General features: G+C 37.6%; 1 protein-coding gene across 2 annotated transcripts in view; it reads left to right on the forward strand.

Annotated features, from left to right (window-relative positions):
* Caap1 (caspase activity and apoptosis inhibitor 1) overlaps window positions 1–20,317 on the forward strand; it is a 48,413-nt gene extending 28,096 nt beyond the window's left edge. For both annotated transcript variants that reach the window (XM_028773385.1, XM_028773386.1), the window contains exons 5-6: window positions 1,157–1,230; window positions 18,975–20,317. In XM_028773385.1, coding sequence (XP_028629218.1) covers window positions 1,157–1,230; window positions 18,975–19,366 — 466 coding nt within the window. In that variant the 3' untranslated portion in view covers window positions 19,367–20,317. The remainder of the gene's footprint in view (window positions 1–1,156; window positions 1,231–18,974) is intronic.
* Window positions 20,318–21,423: the final 1,106 nt, after the last annotated feature.

Here is a 21,423-nt window from a genome sequence, read left to right on the forward strand (position 1 = left end):
ACTATCTGAGTTTTCTGGAATGCTTGAGGTAGAACATTTTAACTATTCCTAGCAAAGCTCTGTATTTTGCTCCTGGATTACCAAGGAGAATGTTCTGATACCCTCCTTGGGACATGCCAGTCATTGTAGTGAAATGAAAGAATAAAATCTGAATAGGTGACATTAGATAGCAAATAAACATTAAAAAGTGGAGTCAGGGCAACTACAAATCTCATAGAAATTATTATTAGTACCAAAGCCAAATGAGTTTCTTAAGATCGATATTGCTATTTCTGTTTCTCTTTCCTGCGTGGTAGAATGACTGATGTGCATTCCCATGCATGGCTCCAAAGACGTGATCTTAGAGTCCTTGAATTTGGAACATACACTTGCCAAGTACTTGATTATAAAGAATAAACTTGGCAAAGATATTTAGGTTACTTGAAAGACTTGCTACTGTTAACTGGATGAAATAGGTTTGTGACTAGCAACAGTTTCCAAATTGTTCCTGTAATGTTTCTTTTAGGACAGGATAAAATTCTCAGAGGGAAATAGTTATCTGATTTGAGAAGGTCATTGCTGATCTCACTTGAATATGTATTGATCTCATCTTGACAGTTGGAAAGGGGCTTGTACCATCAGCAGTGATGGTACAACACTGTGTGCAGCTCTGCTGCAGGTTGGGCTGTGAAACTTTTTGCACGCTCTTACATTTAATCTGTTTACTTTGATTACATGTGTATATTACATATCAAATGTGTTTTCCATATATAGTAGACATCAAAGCATTTGAGGTATGAAATTAGATGAATATAAAGTAATTTGAATGTTAAAATGCCCATTACATTTAACTGTGAAAACTGAAAAAATTATTGGATACTGCTGTGAGTTGTGATTTCTTCCATCAGCTACCCTACGGAGTTTGGGAGAAAAAATTGCCTCCAAGTTCCCTTAGGTTTTCCCCTTGATTTTACAAAGAAGTACATTGTATAAATTAAGTACACATTTATAATTGCTTCTTCTGACACATGTATACAAGGTTCTGAGTCTCCCAAGTATTAAATTATAGCCTGGGGCTTGGAATTCATTGTGTCTCCCTGGAACCTAAAATAATTCTAAGAACTTGAACATTAAATGATTGAATACTATTTTAAAAGTTTTTATTTTTATTGCTTAGGCAAGATGCCTGTATAGATTCTACTTCATCCCTGAGAGAGAACAAACAACCAGAAGGTTTGGAATCAAAACAAGGTATGGATCAAGTACTTAATTTTATATAGCTTTTACCTGTGGTAAATTTCCAGTCTGAAAGTCCACCCTGTTTTACAGAGAGGGAAATGGAGTGCTGTATTTGTCCATCATCTTCCTAGCTACTTGATGACCTGAGTGTTGTGTGATTGGTTACAGGTGCCACCAGAAGGTTTTACCATCTTGAAATTCGTTTTTTTTTTTTTTCACATAATTTCTATTATGTGTTTTAGGTTGCAAAACAGAGGTGAGTTAGTTGGGTACCTTTGGGCTATATGTGCAACAAAGATGATACCCCTAATCCCTGTGACAAGATATTTTTCCTTATTTACTTTCTTCCGTAGAGAAGAAATTCTTCAAGTCAGTTTGACATAAACCATCTATCTACTTTATATAAAGTGGTAGTATTAATTTATTTAAGCCTTATAGTTCAATGGGGCTAATTATTTAAATGCTTTAAAAATTCTCGTCTTTACTAGGAAAAAATGGAAGTAATATTTTTTTATTCAAATGTCATCTCATTTTTTTTTCTATTTGTAAAATGATGACTTCAGAAAATTTCTGTAAAACTCGAGGTGTAGGAACTTTTCACAAAAGAAAAACAGATTTTTATTTCTTTTAGGGAGAAGTACTGAAGCTTCACTTTGTTACTGATAATTGATAACAAAGTAGAAAATGTATAATTTTGTAATTTGTTATATGTATTTAACATATATGTATATATAATCTACATTTTAAAAACGCCATCATGTTTATTAATATTCCTGATGCTGTTGGAAAATTTCCAATGCTTTTTAGAAATTCTCTCATATTAGGCTCTTAATTTGCCAGAGAAAATTATATATTTGTGCTGTGACTACTGAGCATCCTCACTGATAGAAACAGATTTGGTTCATCAGCATTTCTTTGTCATAGAAATACAAGTTATAAACACATTGTTTTCAGTTAGTATAATTATTACCTTCTAACTCTCTCTTCGTTTCACATATAATTAGACCACAGTGCAATTGTGGCCTTTTCTTTTCTTTTCATTTTGAGACAGGGTCCCACTTTGTAGCCAGGCTGACTTTGAACTCATGATTCTCTTGCCTCTGCCTCAGGAGTGTTGTGAGTAGGCATATAACTACCACACGCAGCCTTCCTTTATCACTTTCCTTTGTTCCTAAAGTTCTTAGTATTGACTGAAAAGTGTATGTGAGTATGCTAAATAGATCATTTAGGGGAAAGTAATATTGTATGAAGAATAGAAAAGGCTAGAATGAGGCAGGTTGATTCTGATTCCAGTAGAAAAGAAGCCAGAAACTGCACTGCACAATTTATGATAAGGCTAATTTTCTAAGGGAAGATGTTTTTTGGCTCCATGTTCAGAAATACAGAGTTCTTAAAAACTCCACTGCAGTATCAATAGCCTGTTTTGTTGTAATTTTCGTATAGTAACTTTAATCATTTGAAAATCAGCTATGGGAAAGCCAAGAGGAAGAGAAAAGACCCAAATAGCCATATACCAGAAAATGTATTCATTTTGTATTTAGGAGCCTGTAGACTATGCTGAGTTTCCCACATAAGCACAGGAAGCACAGTGTTCTCCATAGACAGACATAAGAAAAGAGAGATTAGAGCCTACAAGGACTGCTGTCTCAGATTGTAACTAACCTGTAGGAAATGGTTACATTTTCAAGGGGTTTTTTTTTTTTTTTGTATGTGTGTTGCTGTTAGTTTTGCTTTCCCACAGATGAGCATGGAACTTAAGAAGGAATTTCTGTGTGCTAGGCAAGTGGTCTACATTGAATCAATCCAGCTCCACCCCTCTTAAAAGAAAACATAAGTAAAGGTTTTTGTTGTTGTTTAAGAAAATGTTCTTCAGTGAAATATAAAAGTCTTTCCTGCCTAGTAAGATGAGAATGAATTATCTGGGAGTTTTATTTATGCAGAATATCTTTCAGGTAAATTTTAAATGAACAAATTGTTTTCTATTTGTAATTTGCAAAACTCTGAAAATGTAATGCTGTTTCTGTAACATAGCCATTCTGCTCACAATAGTTCTAAAGTTCAGTAGACCAAAATATAAAGCAGCACTGAATTTTCTGTTTGTTCTTTCACTATGAATCTTAGTATGACGTATTATTTCTATATGGAAAAGACATGTTATTTAAATTTCCTTTTCAATTCTTTTTTTTGTTTGTTTGTTTTTCAGTTTCAGTAGAAGGCTCAAGTATGATTTGAGTAGTTACCCAGGGAGGACTCAGGTGTCCACTGTCAGTTAGTTAAGGTGATGTTTCTTTGTCAAGTACTGATGGAAAGTACCATGTCTGAAATTAGCAATGCTAAGGGTGGATATTGAGTTCATACACTAATTCAGACATAGTATTGTTTGGTTAATTGGAATGGTAACAAAATTAAAACTCTTGTGTTAGGAATCATTCATTTTCAATGAGAGGGTAGTATGAGCAATATCAGTTATAGCTTTTTTTTCATCACAACTGTGTGTGTGTGTGTGAGTATACATGAGTATGCACACATTAATTAAATTAAACTACACATGTATGAACTTGCTGTGAGCTTGGGACCTTAAGGTTTGCCCGAATATCAGTGATTTTACTGTTGATAAGACTTAGAGCTACGCTTAAAATAGTTATGGTGTATTTAAATTTAAAATCTGGTCATTTGTGCTATAGATTGAAAAACAAAAATTTCTGTTTGCTGAAGGTAATATGTAGGAAACATTTTTAAATTTTAAAATCCATTTATGCTAGTGTGTAATAAGTTAATTTTCCTACAGACTTATTTATGAGGACATTCAGCAGTATTAAAATGCAGATCTGTATTTAAATTATTTATGTCTTGGGGATAAGGTGTAGATTACAAATTATTGTAACTTAAAAATTGTTAAAATTTATGATTGCATTACATCTTCAAAGTTGTAATGTTAATGAAATTATACTACACTTGAGAAAGTTTGGATATTTAGGTTAATAAGAAGAGTTGAGAGGTTAATATATATATATAATATATATAAATTATACATATAAATGATTAGTGTGTTTTGTATTGCTCATAAGGATGAAAGCAGAGTAGAAAATATTATTTTTAGATAAAACTTTGGAGTTTTATTTCTGATTTCAGAGATATCAGCAGATGCATTGGTTGCCCCAAGTTCCTATATGGAAGGTGCTTGAGTGAAGATTGCATGAACCACCACCTGGTGGTGCTGTTGTACAGCAGACTTAAGCAATGTTTGGCTGTTTGGCTTTGATATTGAAGTTTCTTTGAAATTGTCAGGTTTTGTAAAGACCAGTGTCCACTGCATTCTTTTGTACTTGGGCAAAGTGTTTTCTTACTTTGTTTGTTTGTAGAGGAAACTATACAAACTTGGTTTTTTGTTATCTCCACATTTTGTTTTGTTACAAAAAAGGGATTAATAAAAGGATGCTTAATTGAGTCTGTTTGAGGATTCTTTGTAATGTATTCACTGTCTCATCAGTGTCAGGCATTTGCTGTATTTTACTTGGAATCTTATATATTCATGTTTTTCATATGAAATTAGAGATAGGCATATGCACATAAAATATGTACTTAAGATTTTTACCTTGGTTAGGCTCAAATCTTAGCATTAAAAGTTAGCTAGTTGACTCACATAGCTACAGTTTAGCCTTTGAATTCATGAGTTAGTGAATACTACACAGCATTAAGGAGTGCTTAGATGTACTAGGAGTGAGTATGGCTCAGTAGTAGAGCCCTAGTCTAGCATATGTAAGGTCCTAGCTTTGATCCCCCACACTGCCAAAAAAAAAAAAAAAAGTCAATGCGAGCTTTATAAGAGCTTCAAGAATTTGAAAGGCAGGCTTGAGTAGCAATAATACGTAAGGAAGACTCTACTAGGAACAAATGTCAGTGGTCAAGCTGTGTGATAAAAGCTTTTATTTTTAAATAAACTTTCAGCCGTTCGGACCCATACATGCTAGTCATTTTTCCAGGGATATGTGGGCAAATACCACAATTTACAAAGTAAATCAGTAGCATAAGCTAATTATGTTTTAATTCTTTCTTTCAATCTTTTTGATTATGTATGTACATACATACAGTATCTGTATAATTATAGTAGTATAAACTAGTTTTTAAGAATACAAAATATATGTACTGGTATAGGTGTTTTAAAAATGTTTTTCTTTACAGATAAGCTAACAGGCTATAGGCTGTTAAAGAACTGCAGGGCCTAGAGAATGGAGAGATGCTAGCAGTGGTTCTCAACCTTCCTAACGCTGCAACCCTCATGTTGTGGTGATCCCCCAACCATGAAATTATTTTATTGCTACTTGATAACTGTAATTTTGTTACTGTTATGAGTTGTAACGTAAGTATCTGATATGCAGGCATCTGACCCCAAAGGGGTCATAACCCATAGGTTGAGAAGCAGATTGTCTAGCAGCTAGAAAGTGTCAGTGCAGCAGTTTGAGTCTTAGATTAAGTTCTGTAGTTCTTTAGTATAACATCATGATTATATATCAGTGTGCTGATTGGACTCTTGAAAGCAACTGAGAAAATAGATCTCAAATATATTTATGGGGTGTGATATTGGTTAGTTTAATTTAATTATGCCACAATTCATAGGTACAGCAAGTTGGATCCGTGTGTCCTGTCACTTTTACTTGCCAGTCATACCTTTAAACTAGAGGAAAATAATTGATAATGGCTTATTAATTTTGTATTTCTAACATCTTAAAGTTATATAAAATATCTTTTTTATTTAGCAGAAGAATTAAGTATGGATCTTAGTGAGGTCCTTAGAATTCTTAAGATGACGGTAGTTAGAAAATCTCAATTAATTCTTGTTGCTATCATTGATCTAATGTAGTCCTGCATTGAAAGAAACTAAAATAGGTAGAGGGAGATTAAGATTAAAGATAATGAAGAAGTGAATTAGCAGCTGCAGTGGCATTCAAGAATCAGCTGAGGCAATGCATGTCTGTAATCCCAGTACCAGGCTGAGGCTGGAGGAGAATGAATTCCAGTCCAGCCTGGACTAACTAGTGGAACCCTATCTCAGATGCCACCAGAGGCATTTATTACTTAGACAGGAAGAGAAGGGTCATCAGCTAATGAAGTAGCATTTGTTGCCTGTAAGTTTTAAGTGTCTTCCTTGTATATACTGCCACAGAAACCTCTGGATGGGCAAACGAGCTAATTCTACCTACATATATTTGTGGTGTGAGAGTTAGAGAGTTCAGGAGACCAAGAAGAAAGTTGTACAAAGAAGTCTAGAGTAGGGAGCAGAGGCCCCCGCTCATGTGTGTGTGCTTGCTTGTGTGTGTGTGCATGCACTGTGTGCCTTATGCTGTTTTTAAAAGCTGCTCTAATTCCTTTTCTTCTGAGCTCTTGTTTTACCCAGCTCTTGTTCTTATCCAGCTTTAACAAAGTAAGTAGCCATGAAGATTCTGAATGTGAGTCAGTGTCTTTAAAGGTTTGGCCAAGTGAGAAGAGATTGCTGTGTAGGCCAGCCTGGCAAGACCCATATTGGCAAGATCCTGTTCCTTCCCACCACCAGAAAAACGAACAAATAAACACACAAACCCTTCTTTTCCTGTGTCTTTGAGGTTTTTTTTTAGTCCATCATTACCAGAACTAAACAGTATTCTTCCTACTTTAAAAACATTACTATTGTTATTATTTTTCCGAGATTTTTGTCTTGGCCCAACCTGGAACTCTATATGTAGACCAGGCTAGCATAGTATTCATATATATCTAACTTCTTTAGCTTCCCAGATGCTAGGATTAACAGTTTATGCCACCATGCCCAGTCTCCGCTAAATTACTTCTCATTTAATTTTTTGTATAGTATATGTGCATATGTGTATGCACAGTGTATGCATGTATCCATATGTGCATGGTCACATGTGTATACCAGTGTTTGCATACCTGTGTGTGTGTGTGTGTGCACATGTGTGTATGTGTGGAGGCCCAGAGTTGATGTCTTGTTCATTCCTCTATCACTTTCCACATTTTAGTTACTGAGGTAAGGTCTTCTTCCAGTTGAACCTGGAGCTCACTGGCTAGACTAGCCAGCCAGCTTATTCTGGAGATTGCCTCTCTCTGTCCCCTGTATGGTTGCCATGTGTGGCTGCCAGGTTAGCCTGGCTTTTACATGGTTTCTGATGATCCAAACTTTGGTCTTTGTACTTGGTAAGCACCTTCTTACTGGCCCCATTTCCCACTTTGTAATTCATCTCTTTCTATGGTTAATTGTTGAATGAAATAATGAAAATTACAGTTTGTATAGCTTATTAGGTTTTTTTTTTAATCATTTGAAGTGTAAGAATTATCTATATTACAAAAAAAGTAAATTGTCAAGAATTTTGGAAGCATGATGTCTTATCTTTTTAATATGGAAGGCAGGGTTATGGTATATAGTCCAGGCTGGACTTGACTATAGTCCTCCTTTTTTTGCCTCTGAATACTGAGATGGCAGGCTTGGGCCACCGTGCCTGATGTAGTGGTTTGAATTGTTTGGCCTAGGGAGTGGCACTATTGGAAGTATAGCCTTTGAGTAGGTGTGTCACTGTGAGTGTGGATTCTCCTTCCTAGCTGCCTGGAAGCTTGTCTTTTCCTGTTACCTTTGGATGAAAATGTAGAACTCTCAGCACCTGCTATACCATGCCTGCCTGGACACTGCCATGCACCTGCCTTGATGATAATGGACTGAACCTCTGAACCTGTAGGCCAGCCCCAATTAAATGTTGTTTTTATAAGAGTTGCCTTGATCATGATGTCTATTCACAGCAGTAAAACTCAAACTAAGATGGAAGTTGGTACCAGGGACTGGAGGAATTACTAATACAGGCCTGACCATGCTATTGTTTGGAAGAATGTGGATTTGGGGACTTTGGATTCGGAAAGCCATTGAATGTTTTAAGTGGGGTTTAGTGAGCTATCCTAGTAGGAATATGGAAGACTATGTTGCTGTGAGTGATTTGAATTGTGCAGACCTGGCCCAAGAGGTTTCAGTGGAGGAGAACTTTAGTATGTGGCCTAGAGGCTGTTTTTTTGTGGTATTTTGGTGGAGAATAGGCTGCCTTTTGCCCTTGTCTGAAGAGTCTGCCTGAGACTAAGGTGAAGAGACTCAGATTAATTGCATTGCCAAAGGAAGTCTCACAAAGACCCATTATAGACTTTGTTCTCTGGTTATGTCTCATGAACAGTGGTTTGAGTAATAATAGCAAGCTTAGGGAGGAAAAATATAAAATACATGGCTCAAGTATTAAAGGGACAGCAGGAAGTGAAATGGAGTTGAATCCTGTGTTCAAGGATATTAAATTGAATTAAGGGAGTGGTGACCTTGGAGCAAGATCCTACCCAGCAAGTTTATGTCTAGGCTTGATGCTGCACATATTTAATCCCAGCATTCAGGAGATTCATGCAGATCTCTGATCAAGGCCAGCCTGGGAAAAAGCAAGTTCTTGGTAGAAAAGCTTAAGTCCAAGCATAGTAGTACACACTTTTAATCTCAGGAGACAGAGCCATGCAGATCTCTGGGTTTAAGGTCAGTCTACAGAGTAAGTTCCAGGACAGCGAAGCTTAGGCAGTGAGGTAGTTGGAAAACAGAAAGCTGGTAATAGAATAAGGGGGCCATGTTCCAGTCACAGCAAGCAGCAGAACATGGTCGCTTCGGCCACATGGTTCTTGTGTTAGAGTCAAGAATAAAAGGGACCACTGGGAAAATTGATGCTGCTTAGCTGGAGCTAAGAAATTAGTGGTGAAATCTTCTGGGAAGTTATTTTCTGAGAGCATGCAGAAGCTGTGTTCCAGAGATAGCTAAGGTTGTACCTCGTGCTGGAGCTGTTCTTAGTAATGTGTAAGAGTCATCCAGGTGGTACTGGTTTTGAAGGCATGAAAGGGTCATGCAGAACAGCTGAGGCTTTGCACTATGAGAGGCAGGGAAGGCCATTGGTGAAGAGGAGCCTCAGGTGTAGTTGATGGCCCAGGACTGAAGGGTTCATGCAAAGAAGCTGAGGCTTGTCACCATGAAGAGAGCCTATGAGAGGCTATTGGTGAAGCCTTGCAGCAGAAGACCCCAGTGTATTGGATAACCAGTACCATGGGACAGCCACCAAGAACTGCAGCAGCAATGGAGTGGAGTTAATCTGAGCCTAGAGTGCTACAGATTGTAGATCTGGAGAAGTGATCCTTTGGAGGAGCCCAGATCATGTGTGGATCCCAGACATTGGAACAAGAAGCTGTAAAATTGAAGTTGACTTGGAGACCCCAAGATTTTAAAGATGCCAGCGCCTTGGGATACCTGCTGAAGAATTCCGCTAACAAAGAGTGGAACCAGCCCAGGTGAAAGAAGTGTGTTGTAGTTAACACGGATGAAAAAGGAGTGGAGATCTGAAGACTGCATTTACATCAGACATGGAGATCCAGAGTTTGGAGTTTGCCCGTCTGGTTTCCTTGTCTTGCTTTGGGGATTACAATGAAGTGATTAGACGAATCTCAGAAGAGACTTTGTACTTTGGTCTTCTAACATTGTTGAGACTTATAGACTACGGGATCTTTTGAAGTTAGACTAAATGCTTTAGCATTATGCTATGTTTACTTATGGCCCCCATAGACTCATGTGCTTAAACAAGACTATGGGGCCCAGGGAGTAGATTGTAGTGGTGTGAATTGTTTGGCCCAGGGAGTGGCACTATTTGGAGGTGTAACCTTGAAGTAGGTGTGTCACTGTGGGCGTGGGCTTTAAGACCCTCTTTCTAGCTGCCTGGAAGCTGGTCTTTTCCTGTTTGCCTTTGGATGAAGATGTAGAACTCTCAGCTCCTGCTGCACCGTGCCTGCCTTGATGATATTGGACTAAACTTCTGACCCTGTAAGCCAACCCCAGTTAAATGTTTATGTATGAGTTGCCTTGGTCATGGTGTCTGTTCTTAGCAGTAAAACCCAAACTAAGACACCTGGCTTCTTTCATGGAGAATGAAATTGCACAAGGTTTGATTCAGACATTTTTGAGAAATGTCTAATTCTTTGCATCTTTCAGTTTTGTTCACATTAAGCATTTGATTCTGGGATATGTTTTTTAGGATGAAAGCCATATTCTTAAGGCACTTATTTCAGAGGCCACATAACAGGATTTTTCAGCAGATATTTGGATCTTGTTTGGTACACTAGGTACTTCTAAGTCAGTAAATACTTCCCACTTCCGCCTCCTGCATAGATAGGACTACAGCTGTATACATTGCCTGTCTTAGAAGTTTCTTAGCCGGGCAGTGGTGGCGCAGGCCTTTAATCCCAGCACTTGGGAGGCAGAGGCAGGCGGATTTCTGAGTTCGAGGCCAGCCTGGTCTACAGAGTGAGTTCCAGGACATCCAGGACTACACAGAGAAACCTTGTCTCGAAAAACCAAAAAAAAAAAAAACAAAAGAAAAAAAAAGTTTCTTGGTGTGTGTGCACAGGTGCATGTGTGGGTATATGAGGTGAGAGGTTGACCTCAGGTGTTGTTTTTCAGGTGCTACCCACTTTGTTTTAATGGAGCTTGTTAGGTTAGGTTGACTGGACAGGAAGCCCCCAGGGACTCACCTTCTCTGCCTCGTTAGTGCTGGGATATAGGTGCATGTGTTATCATGACTAGCTTTTTTTTTAAAAAAAAAAACAAAACAAAACATGGGTTATTGTAGCGTGTAATAATAAAAAACAAGCCATGCTATCGCCAGCTAGGCACCGGCTGGCCAGTGGTCTCGATCTGTTCCCAGCCCAGTACCGAGCCCACATGTTTCCCTATTGCCATAGCCTGGCAGAAGTTGCCTCTGCCTCTCCAGAGCTCCGAAATCACTCTCTCCTCCCTGTGGCTGACTGCTACCAAACCCGATCAACACTCTCAACTTTCCTGCCGCTAGCTGGGGCACACTATGGCAAACTAAGGGTCTGCCGTGGTTACCTTTCCCTGGAGCTCAGTTGAATCACTGTGGAAGGAAACCACCAATCTTAGTTTAGAATCAACAGATAACACAATTGCTGGGCGCAGAACCTAGCATCCTAAATTTACCAACTATTCTACATTAGAAGTCTTCCACTAGGATCTGCCACCTGAACTAACAGCCTCTGGCCTACACCATATCTGCCTTGCTCCAACCGACCAAAAAGAAGTCACCTCCTCTTGTCTTCCTTCTTCCTCTCTTGGACCCAGAAGGCCCGCCTCCACCTTGCCCAGGCTTCTTGTCTTTATTATCTAATCAATTAGGGGAAAATTCTGCTACAGGTTATAGGGACCTAGGTTGTAGGGATAGAACATAGGTGCCCATGTTTACATGGCAGTTTACCAGTGGAGCTATTTTCCAAGTCTGGCTGTGACTTATTAGATTTTTTGAGACTTTTGGTTTATCAAAAGAGCACAATAATTAGTAACCTAATACCAGTTGTCAGCCCTGAAAACATACAGACTGAACAGGATATGTTCATGTATATAGGAGTATATGTGTATATACATATTGCATAGTGAATGTGTGTGTGTGTGTGTATGTGTAACAACAAATAGTGAAAAGAGTTCATGAATCTGAAAGAGATTAGGGAGGGACATATGGATGATCTTGGAATGAGGAAATGGAAAATAGAAATGAAGTCATTTTAAGATAAACTTTAAATGTAGTTTGGTTGTATCTTTTCAAATCTTGGAACTGATCTCTTCATCTAACATATTGTGGTTTAGTGCTAGGCATTAGGGCTAAAGAGATGAATAAAATGTCCCTGGCCTGGAAAGAACCTAAAAAAAGAAACAGGCATATACCTTTTCCCATATTCACCTGTCCCTGCCTCTGTATGTGCCCCTTCCTCCTGGTAAGGCTGAAGAGCTCTGCACTGTCGGGGTCAGCCTGCTGTTTGTGTACAGGTTGTAGTCTCTGACAATATATAGTTTTTCCATCTCATACTAAACCATTCTCTTCCATTCTTGTGAATTGTTGCTACAACTAAGTCTCTGTTGACTGCTTTTCCTGTCTTCCTGTCTGCATTTGACCCATTGATGATTTTCCTTTTTTCATAATTATCCTCCTTTACTCTTTCTTCTCGGTCTCCTCTTCTTGACTTCTAAAGAGTATGTGGTCCAGGACTTAATTTTTGAACTTTTCAACATTCCATAGATGGTGATCTTAAGTAGTCCCAGGGCTGACTGGAAGAAAGCCTGGCTTGCTTTCAGCACTCCAAGTACTCTTGTCTGCACTGTTGGATTTTGCTTCCTAGTTCATACATAACATGAAACTTCTTTTTTTTGTTTTGTTTGTTTTTCAAGACAGGGTTTCTCTGTGTAGCCCTGGCTGTCCTGGAACTCACTCTGTAGCCTTGAACTCTGGAACTCAGAAATCCACCTGCCTCTGCCTCCCAAGTGCTGGGATTAAAGGCATGCACCACCACCACGGCAACATGAGACTTCTTACATGCCAGTTATATCTTGATCAAATGTTATCTGACCTGTCCAGACTAGGTAGCACCCCCACCCCCTCTATTTTCCAGAGCTTATAGCCCTCAGCTCATACTTCAGCTTTCCTAGGAATTGGTGTGACGTTTTTTGGGCTGTAGTTTAAAGGAACCATCATCATTTGATGACTGGCCCTGCACTGCTCTCTTACGTCTAGGTCACAGACTGTCTCAGAGTTCTGATGGGAAGCTGTCAGTTGTGACTGGGTTTAAATACTTGTGATCCAATGTCTAAATCTGAGATTTGAGTTCATTGATGTGAATAGAAAACTGTAGGTAAAACCAAAACCAAACAACCAAACAGTTCCAAATCTGTGATGCTACCCTAGACTACTGTTTGTCTCACCTCTTCTTGATATGGAACTAGTCAGCACTTTCAGCACTTGATTCCTACCATCCTTGCCTCCCAGTTACTGTTTATAACTTGGCAACCATTTAGGGATACTCAGGTGTTAACTGGACATGGTCCTTAATCTTACTGCCTACTGTATTTTTTATTTACATCTCACTATCTCCTTTAAATAGAGTGTTTCATTCGGTAAGGGGTTATATATGTCTTTGGTTCCTTTAAGTCTTTGATACTAGTCCATAGAAATTGGACTTAAGTCAATTTTTTTGAATAAGTAAGTTGTTGTGAGTGTGCGGATGTGTTTCTGTGTGTATTTCTGTGTGCACATGGACCATTGTGGATATTTGGGTTAGAGGGCAGCTTGTAGGTATCTTTTCTCCCTTTCCACCTGTGAATGTTGGGGATTAAACTCAGATCATTAATCAGCCTTGGTGAAAAGCTTTGATGGTTTGTATATGCTTGGCCCAGGGAGCGGTACTATTAGGAGGTGTGGCCTTGTTGGAGTAGCTGTGTCACTGTGGGCATGGGCTTTAAGACCCTCTTCCTAGCTGCCTGGAAGCCAGTATTCTGCTAGTGCCTTCAGAACAAGATGTAGAACTCTCAGCTCCTCCTGCACCATGTCTACTTGGATGCTGCCATGCTCCATGCCCAGGCATGGACAGACTATATCCTGAATTATTCCAGGGTGGTATAGTCTACACTTTCTGCAGGGCTGTGGGCTGGCAATTCCATCATCACTGTGGATCAGGGGCTAGTATCATAGTCATCCATGACACCCAGATGGGAGACAAGCTTTTGTAGAAAAGCCTTTCCTTCCCCTTCCTCTTCCTTCCCTTCCCCCTCTTCTCCTTCTCCTTCCCTTTCCCCCTCTCCCCCTTCTTTCTCTTCTTCCCCTTCTTCCTCTTCTCCTCCCCCTTCCCCTTCTTCCCCTTCTTCCCTTTCTTCTCCTTCCCTTCCCCTTCTTCCCTTTCCCCTTTCTTTTCTTCTTCTTCTTTTTTTATTCTTTTCTCATTTTATTTTTACAGTACCAGGGCTCTACCCATTCCTGCATGGGCTAGGCCAGCACCTGCGACTGAGCTGTACCTCTAATCCTAGGATTTTGATCAAAAAACTTCATTGTGGTTTCTTTGTGAGTCTCTCATTTTTCTTTTTGCTTAGGAATAGCTCATATTTACTTGCCTTCTCTCCAGTTAATTTACATTTTTGTGCTATTATCTTTTAGGTATTTCTCTCCTGTGTGACTAGTTGACTTTTGCAGAAATTTGGACAGCTGTGTAAATACTCCCTATCCTAGGCTTGTCTCTTGGCTTTATGTACGAATGTACAAAAGGTGTTACAGACAGGCTAGCTTTTTATGTTACGAATAAGAACTGAATTAACTACAATAGTATAAGCCCTTATGGGTGTTAAATATGCTAATGTAACTTAAAATAGCTTTTTATCTTTCATGAGCTATACTGTGATGTCATCAGTGTTTTTGTGTTTATTTGCTTTTCTTTCTTTTTTTTTTTTCTTTTTGGTTTTTCGAGACAGGGTTTCCCTATATTTCTCTGGCTGTCCTGTAACTCACTCTGTAGACCAGGCTGCCCTCGAACTTAGAAATCTGCCTGCCTCTGCCTCCCAATTGCTGGAATTAGAGGGGTGCACCACCACTGCCCGTTTAGCTTTCCTATCTAAAATACTTATGAAAAATCAAGTTTATGACATGAAATATTTTCCCCTTACCTAATTTATGGAACCTTGAAGTTTTCAAGCAGTGAAGTTTGTTGTAGATTATGGTAAAATTGCGTTTTTGCTTTTCCTAATCTGTAGTACATGCCCTTTTATTTACACGCTTGGTATGTTACTTGTGTGTGTCTCTCAGTGCATGCACAGCATTGGAGATTGAACCTATAACCCTTGGCCCAGAAGTTTATTTTAAAGTGAATGGATATTGGTTAGTTTTCTTTTCCTTGGCAGTAAAATGTTTGAAGAACATAAGATGTTGTGTTTAGTTATTAGATATTCAGCCTTTATGCTCTTGTTCCATGCTCATATGTGTAGCTCCTCAGATAATGTAAACAGGTATTTCTCTGTTAAATCAGACGATTCACTTTGTCAGCAGTTAATTTGAGTAATGATTGATTCATATTTCTGTCTAGATATCGAGTCTAGATGGATTGGTTTATAATTTAAAACTCTTTAGTACCTGTGTTCAGAGTTTGGGATATGAATCAAATAGGTAGGACAGAAAGAAGATAGCAAGAAAATGAACAAAAGAGAAATGGTGAATCATGTGGGCCAGAGGACAATGGACTAGAATGTCATCGGCACAGAGTTGGCTACAGCATCAGCCGTCAGGAAAAGATGCTTAGGGAGTCCCCGTGCTCTTCATTACTTTTTACTCCTCCACTTCCACTTTGTCTTCCTACCACTGCAGCCTAGCCAAGTTCTGAAGGTGTGTTAATCCTTTCCCACAGTCAGTTTGCTTCACTCTATCTATACTGTGCCTCTCTGAAGTGTGCTATATGGTCTGTAATGTGAGGCATCACCATCTTCCTGGAGGAGCAGAGTTAATATAAGGAATATATTACAGACTCCTGGTTCCTGTGAATAAAGTTACTTTAATTAGTCTGCAGCTCCATAACATCAGCAACTTGGGTCCAATTTTTTTTCTTGATTTCTTTCCTGCACTGTTTTTGATGATTAGTCTTTAATAGTTTGAATTTTTATTCTCATTATTTTAATTGCATATTTGATATTTTAACTCAGGCTTACTTTAATTTTATATTTCTTGTTGGATTTTAATATCATTGGTTTATATCATGCATACATCAAACCTTTTTTTTTAAAGATCTTTAATAAAACTTGAGTAATTAACTAGACTTAAGTACTAGTGCTTTTATAAAGTCCAAATATGTGATTAGCTTGCAAACTGAGTTTTGGGATTCTTAAAAACATTCATGGTACATGAATATCTTCATTATGAAAAAAGTTTGAATGTAAATTTCTGAAAAGTAATTCTAAAGCTTTATTAACACATTATCTGTTCAAGCTCTTCCTACTTAATAGAATTTTTTCTATTTTTAATTTTTTCTTCCTGTTTTTTTCCTCGTTTTGAGACCCCTGTCTCCCAACCCCCTCACACAAACACACCCTCATCCCCCCCCTCCCACCTGACCCCACCCCCATCATCCTTCTTGGGGGGCCGTGTGGCAATCAAATCTCTACAGGATTAGGCACATCCTCTCCCACTGAGGCCAGACAAGGCAGTCCTCTGCTACGTATGTGCCAGGGGCCATGGACCAGCCCCTGTATGGTCTTTGGGATAACCAACCACTTCTTTGAAAAGAATATATAACTTTTGCTTTTTCTGCTTTGTGAGACACAAGAACAAATCTTTAAAAAGTCTTCATTCATTGTTGAGAAACCATGGGAGCAAATTATCTTGGAAATGTATTCTCATGTTTAGAGGTGGTGATTTTAAAAAGTTGAGTTACTTACTGATTCTGCTGAAATGATGAAACTTAAGAAATAATGAAAAGGCTAAAAATGATTAATATCTTCACATAATAACTTCTACAGGTCACTTGCTTTTAATTGTGTAAAAAGTACATATGTAAAATCATTTCAGCTTTGGTACTTGTGGTGTTTTTATAATGGACAGATGTAACCTAGGAATGCCTCCAGCAATATTGTGTTGTAGATAACTCAAGTTACTTGAATTTGATAATTTTGAATGTGAGCAGAGAACACCAAACTTCTTTAGTGATAGAATAGATGCACTGTTGTTGGAAAAGCACAAGTATAAAGCAGTATATCTTTTGTCTATTTATATGTTTGAAATACATTTTCTTGGTTTGTCCTTTGAGATATTGGGTATGAATATATGAACATTTTTACCCTGAATCTTTGGTGGTGCTGACTTTATAAAGCATTTCACTATGTCAGTTCAGGGCAGAGTGACTCTTGAGCTGTAGCTACTTCGTAAGTAAGCCATATAAACAGGCTTTGAAAATTATTCAAATTAAGTGAAAGTATGTGTAATTTTGTGCTTCTTAGTCACAGCAAGGTGTCTGAAAGCTGTCTATCCGCTCAAGGGGGAAAAAGAAGATACAATTTGAGTATGAAATGTCCCCACAGACTCATGTGGGTGGTTTGGTAGGTTATAGAATTTTAAGTGCCCAGTCACTAGAAGCAGGCCACTGGGAACTTATCCCAAGGAGATGTGTATCCCTGGCCCTTCACCTGTTCCTCTCTTCCTGTTTGCCATGTAACCATGAACTGAAAGCTAATGAATCTTTCCTCTCTTCCATTGTTTCAGGTGTTCTGTCAGTCTGATAGACTTAGTTCATGTTTCCAGGCATGCTGGGAGACAGAGCATTGTGGCAATGGGAACATGTGGCAGAACCTGTTCATGTGGTGGCAAGGCAGGAAGCGGGGGGGGGGGGGGAGAGGGGGAGGGAGAGATGGGTGAGGAGAGAACAAACAAAAGAAGACAGCAAAGAATAGAATGTGATGTCAAGACAAGATACCCCCTATAGCATCCCCTTTGCAAACCATTCCCATTCCCCCCTCTGAAGGGCTGCTCAGAGGGATCCTAGCCCTGCTACACAATCCTTGGCTGCTCAGACCTCTCTTGGTAGAAGCCTTCATGGCAATGTAATTCATGTGTTCTGCACAGATGTCAAAGCATGCTATCTGTTTGGTTATAAATGGCCCCAAATCTTCTACATGAGCATTGACTTTTTGAGGCTTCGAACAACATAGCACATGCTTTCTTATGCTTTTTTTTTTAAATCTCAAGCTAGAATATTTTTATCAACCGTTTTGTACAACAGAAGAGTTATACATTTTGCTGTAATTATTTTCTTACTGATTGTAAATTCTTACTTTTGGGGGGAGATACATGAAATGCTCTTTAGAATCTACTAAAGTTGGAACCTTTTTACACATTTTATTTGTGGCAACAAAAGTAATGTATTGATTGGTTTTCTACCTTAATTTTGGAATTGGAAGTGCTGTTTTAATTAAAATGATTTAGGGTAAGGTCAATAGAGTATCTGTTATAAAGCAAATGAAGTAGAATTTTTTTCCTGTTCATTCTATTAACAGTTGTTTTCATTTGCCAATCAATTTCATTAATAAGGTTCTTCCACTATAGGAAAGGTATCAAAGCCAAAGGTTTGAGAATTAACTTTTAAATAATAACTTAAAATAAATTAGAGTAATAAATGAGAACTCAGAATTGTAAAGATATTTGAAGTTAGATAATACCCAGTGCCAAGGCCAAGATGGTACTGGACCATCATAATCTTTATTTAGATTAAATTCTTGACATCAGCGTTTTGCAGTTATTATTAAAATAATTGTATACCAACTTTATTAATTTAAAATGAAGACCCATTTTTAATTTTAGTTAATAGTAGCTTTGGATATTCTTTAATTTACTGATTTAGAATCAAGTGCTTGAATAAGTATATAAGAAGATTTAAGTGATGTACAGAATAGCTAGCTTCTTGATGATAGTTCTTCCTCTTTGTAGTCTACAAAGCAAAGTGTTTTAAATATCCTTTAAGGTATTTCCCCAATAATGCTCGATTTAAAAGGATTTCAACATGAGCCTTGATTTTGTAATGTATAAACTTCATTGTGGTATAAGATGTTATAGCATTTTAGTTAGGATAATCGATCAAGGGAACTCCACATGATGAACTAAGTTTCCCAATGGTCTGTGTTTCATGAAGTTGAGATGAAAACTACTCTTAGATTTACATGAGATATATTTGTTTTCAAGTTAAAGAGTTAGGAAAGAAATAAGTGCAATAAGGATTACAGATGAACTTGGGCCTTTATAGTGGGGGGTAGGTCAGGGCAACCTCTTCATCTTAAGTAGAAGGAAATGTTGACCCAGGGCTTTGGGTTACATGGTTCTCCCCCACCCCCCTTTTTTTGTTTGTTTCAGGCAAAGGGGAAGATAGTGATGTACTCAGTATAAATGCAGATGCTTATGACAGCGATATAGAAGGCCCAAGCAATGAAGAAGCTGCTGCTGCCAATGCCATCCCTGCTGCTACTGCTGCTGCTACTGCTGCTGCTTCAGAGGTCCCAGAAAATACAGTCCAGAGTGAAGTTGGCCCGATAGATGACCTGGAGAGAGATATTGAAAAAAGTGTCAATGAGATTTTGGGACTGGCAGAGTCTAGCCCAAAGGAACTCAAAGCGGCCACCCTGACTGTTCCTCCACCGGAAGATGTTCAGCCTTCTGCACAGCAGCTGGAGCTTCTAGAACTTGAAATGAGGGCAAGAGCGATTAAGGCTCTCATGAAAGCTGGTGATATAAGAAAGCCAGTCTAGTTCTCTGACTTGAATATTATGTGTGTTTGAATGAAGCCATGTCATATAATTTTGTATCTGATGTTTATTTGGGTCTCATGTGATATTTCTCATGTAAAACTTATTAGGTAAACTCATCTTAGGCTGAAAGTATATATATTTTTTACTTTTATATTCTAGATTATAGATGAATATTTAAATTCATGACAAATATGATTGGGTACCCTGATACTTCTTTTAGTTAGTGTCTGTAAATTGATATCTTAAAAGCCAACAGGAAAGAGACAATATTTTTTTTCCTTTGTTTTTAAAAGTTTTGGCAACAAACTCAAAAGCTTTAAGAAAGATTGACCAAGCATGTTTCTCTTAAGGCTACCTGTATTTTTCAATAGAATATTAAATTATTGCTCCTAGGTTTGTTAGCAGTTAAGAACTTTAGTTTTGTGTATATATACTTTTAAGATATGTACTGTTGGAGGATGCCTTTTGTGGATGTGAATTTCCTAGCTAAAACTAATGAACTGTTTTGTTGTAAGGCTCAGAGATCGAACTTGCTTTAAAAGCTTTTTTAATAAAGAAAAAAAATCAACTTAAGGCTATTTTTTTAACAATGTAAAGTTAATTTGTTCATGTTAAATTCCAGCAACAAGCCATTCTGACATATGTTTGGTCTTTTGTTCACATTTTTTTCCTTCAATAAAACAAAACAAAAAACAAAACAAATTTTCATTTACATTCCAAGCTATCAGGAAAGGGATACTATGATACAGGGTTTTGTTTGATGTCATTGTTAGAAGATCTGATGTATAGTTCCATAAATCAAGATGATAAAAGGCTGTTATTCTGGATATGAACACTTGATACTTTTCCAAAAGCAAAATTGACTTTAAGAACCTTTGATAAGTTGATGTTATAATTAAGCTAATTTTGTATACTTTTTAATAAACAAATTAGCACCTTGCCACAATTACAGATATCTTTGCTTCATTACTAGTTATACTTGTTTGATAACAAAATACATTTTGGTAGGGTCCCTTAAAATAAATGACTTATTTCTAAAATAGAAATTTGATAGCAAATGCTTTGGTATCATTTATTTATAAACCATGCTCTAGAGATGTAATATGGGAAGCCTCTTTTCACACAGTTTGCAGGGATTGTGTTTCATTAGCTGACTTAATTATATGTTGATTTTGAGAGGTTTTAGGGACACAGAAGACATATTTATGAACTATTGGTGTTACAGATATATTTATTGCTCCTGAACAGATATATACATATACATATACATATACATATACATATACATATACATATATATATATATATATATTTGTTGCTTTAAATAATCCTCTCATTTTTTGCCCTCTCTGAATTTAATGAAGCATGGAAGCCTTCGTCACATGGAAGAGCCTTTGGAACTCTTAGGCCAGGAAACATGGATATGATTTTAGTAGTAAGTGCTCATTCTTAGTGCTACAGTATGAGGAAGCATTGGTTATAGTGAAATGATTTTTCTACTCTAACCTAAATGTTAAAATAATGAAGCAGTACAGAATAACTATTACTGTTTACTGATTATAAACACAGCAGATTGCGTTTGTGTGACTAAATATACAAGCATAGGAAAGGCTCTAGTTTCAGTTACTGCTATAAAGCCTTGAGTATCCTGTTTGGTATATTCACTATAGAGGAAATTTGAAGTAGAATATGTGTGAGAGAGATTGAACTGGACATATTAAAGATTATTAAATGCCTGCTTTAAGAAAGAAACTTTTTTCCATGTTGAAATCTTAAGAGCTTCCTGAAAATGATTGAAAATAGGAACTTTTGTATTAGAAATATGTTGTAATGGAAAAATAACATGTAATTATACTGCTATCACATAACCTCCAACTCGGGGACAAACAGTGTCTCTAGGATTCTGAACATGAGGTAGAGTGATAATGAAGATACATGTACAATATCTTTATACGTGTACTTCTTTTGTTAAAGTGAGGGGAATCTTTGGGTGATATTTAACTAGTAATTTAGTTTTTAAAAGTCCCAAATTTCCAGGCTGGCCTCCGTCTTACTAG

Source organism: Grammomys surdaster, unplaced genomic scaffold, assembly GCF_004785775.1.
Source record: "Grammomys surdaster isolate TR1022 unplaced genomic scaffold, NIH_TR_1.0 225, whole genome shotgun sequence".
Lineage (NCBI taxonomy): Eukaryota > Metazoa > Chordata > Mammalia > Rodentia > Muridae > Grammomys > Grammomys surdaster.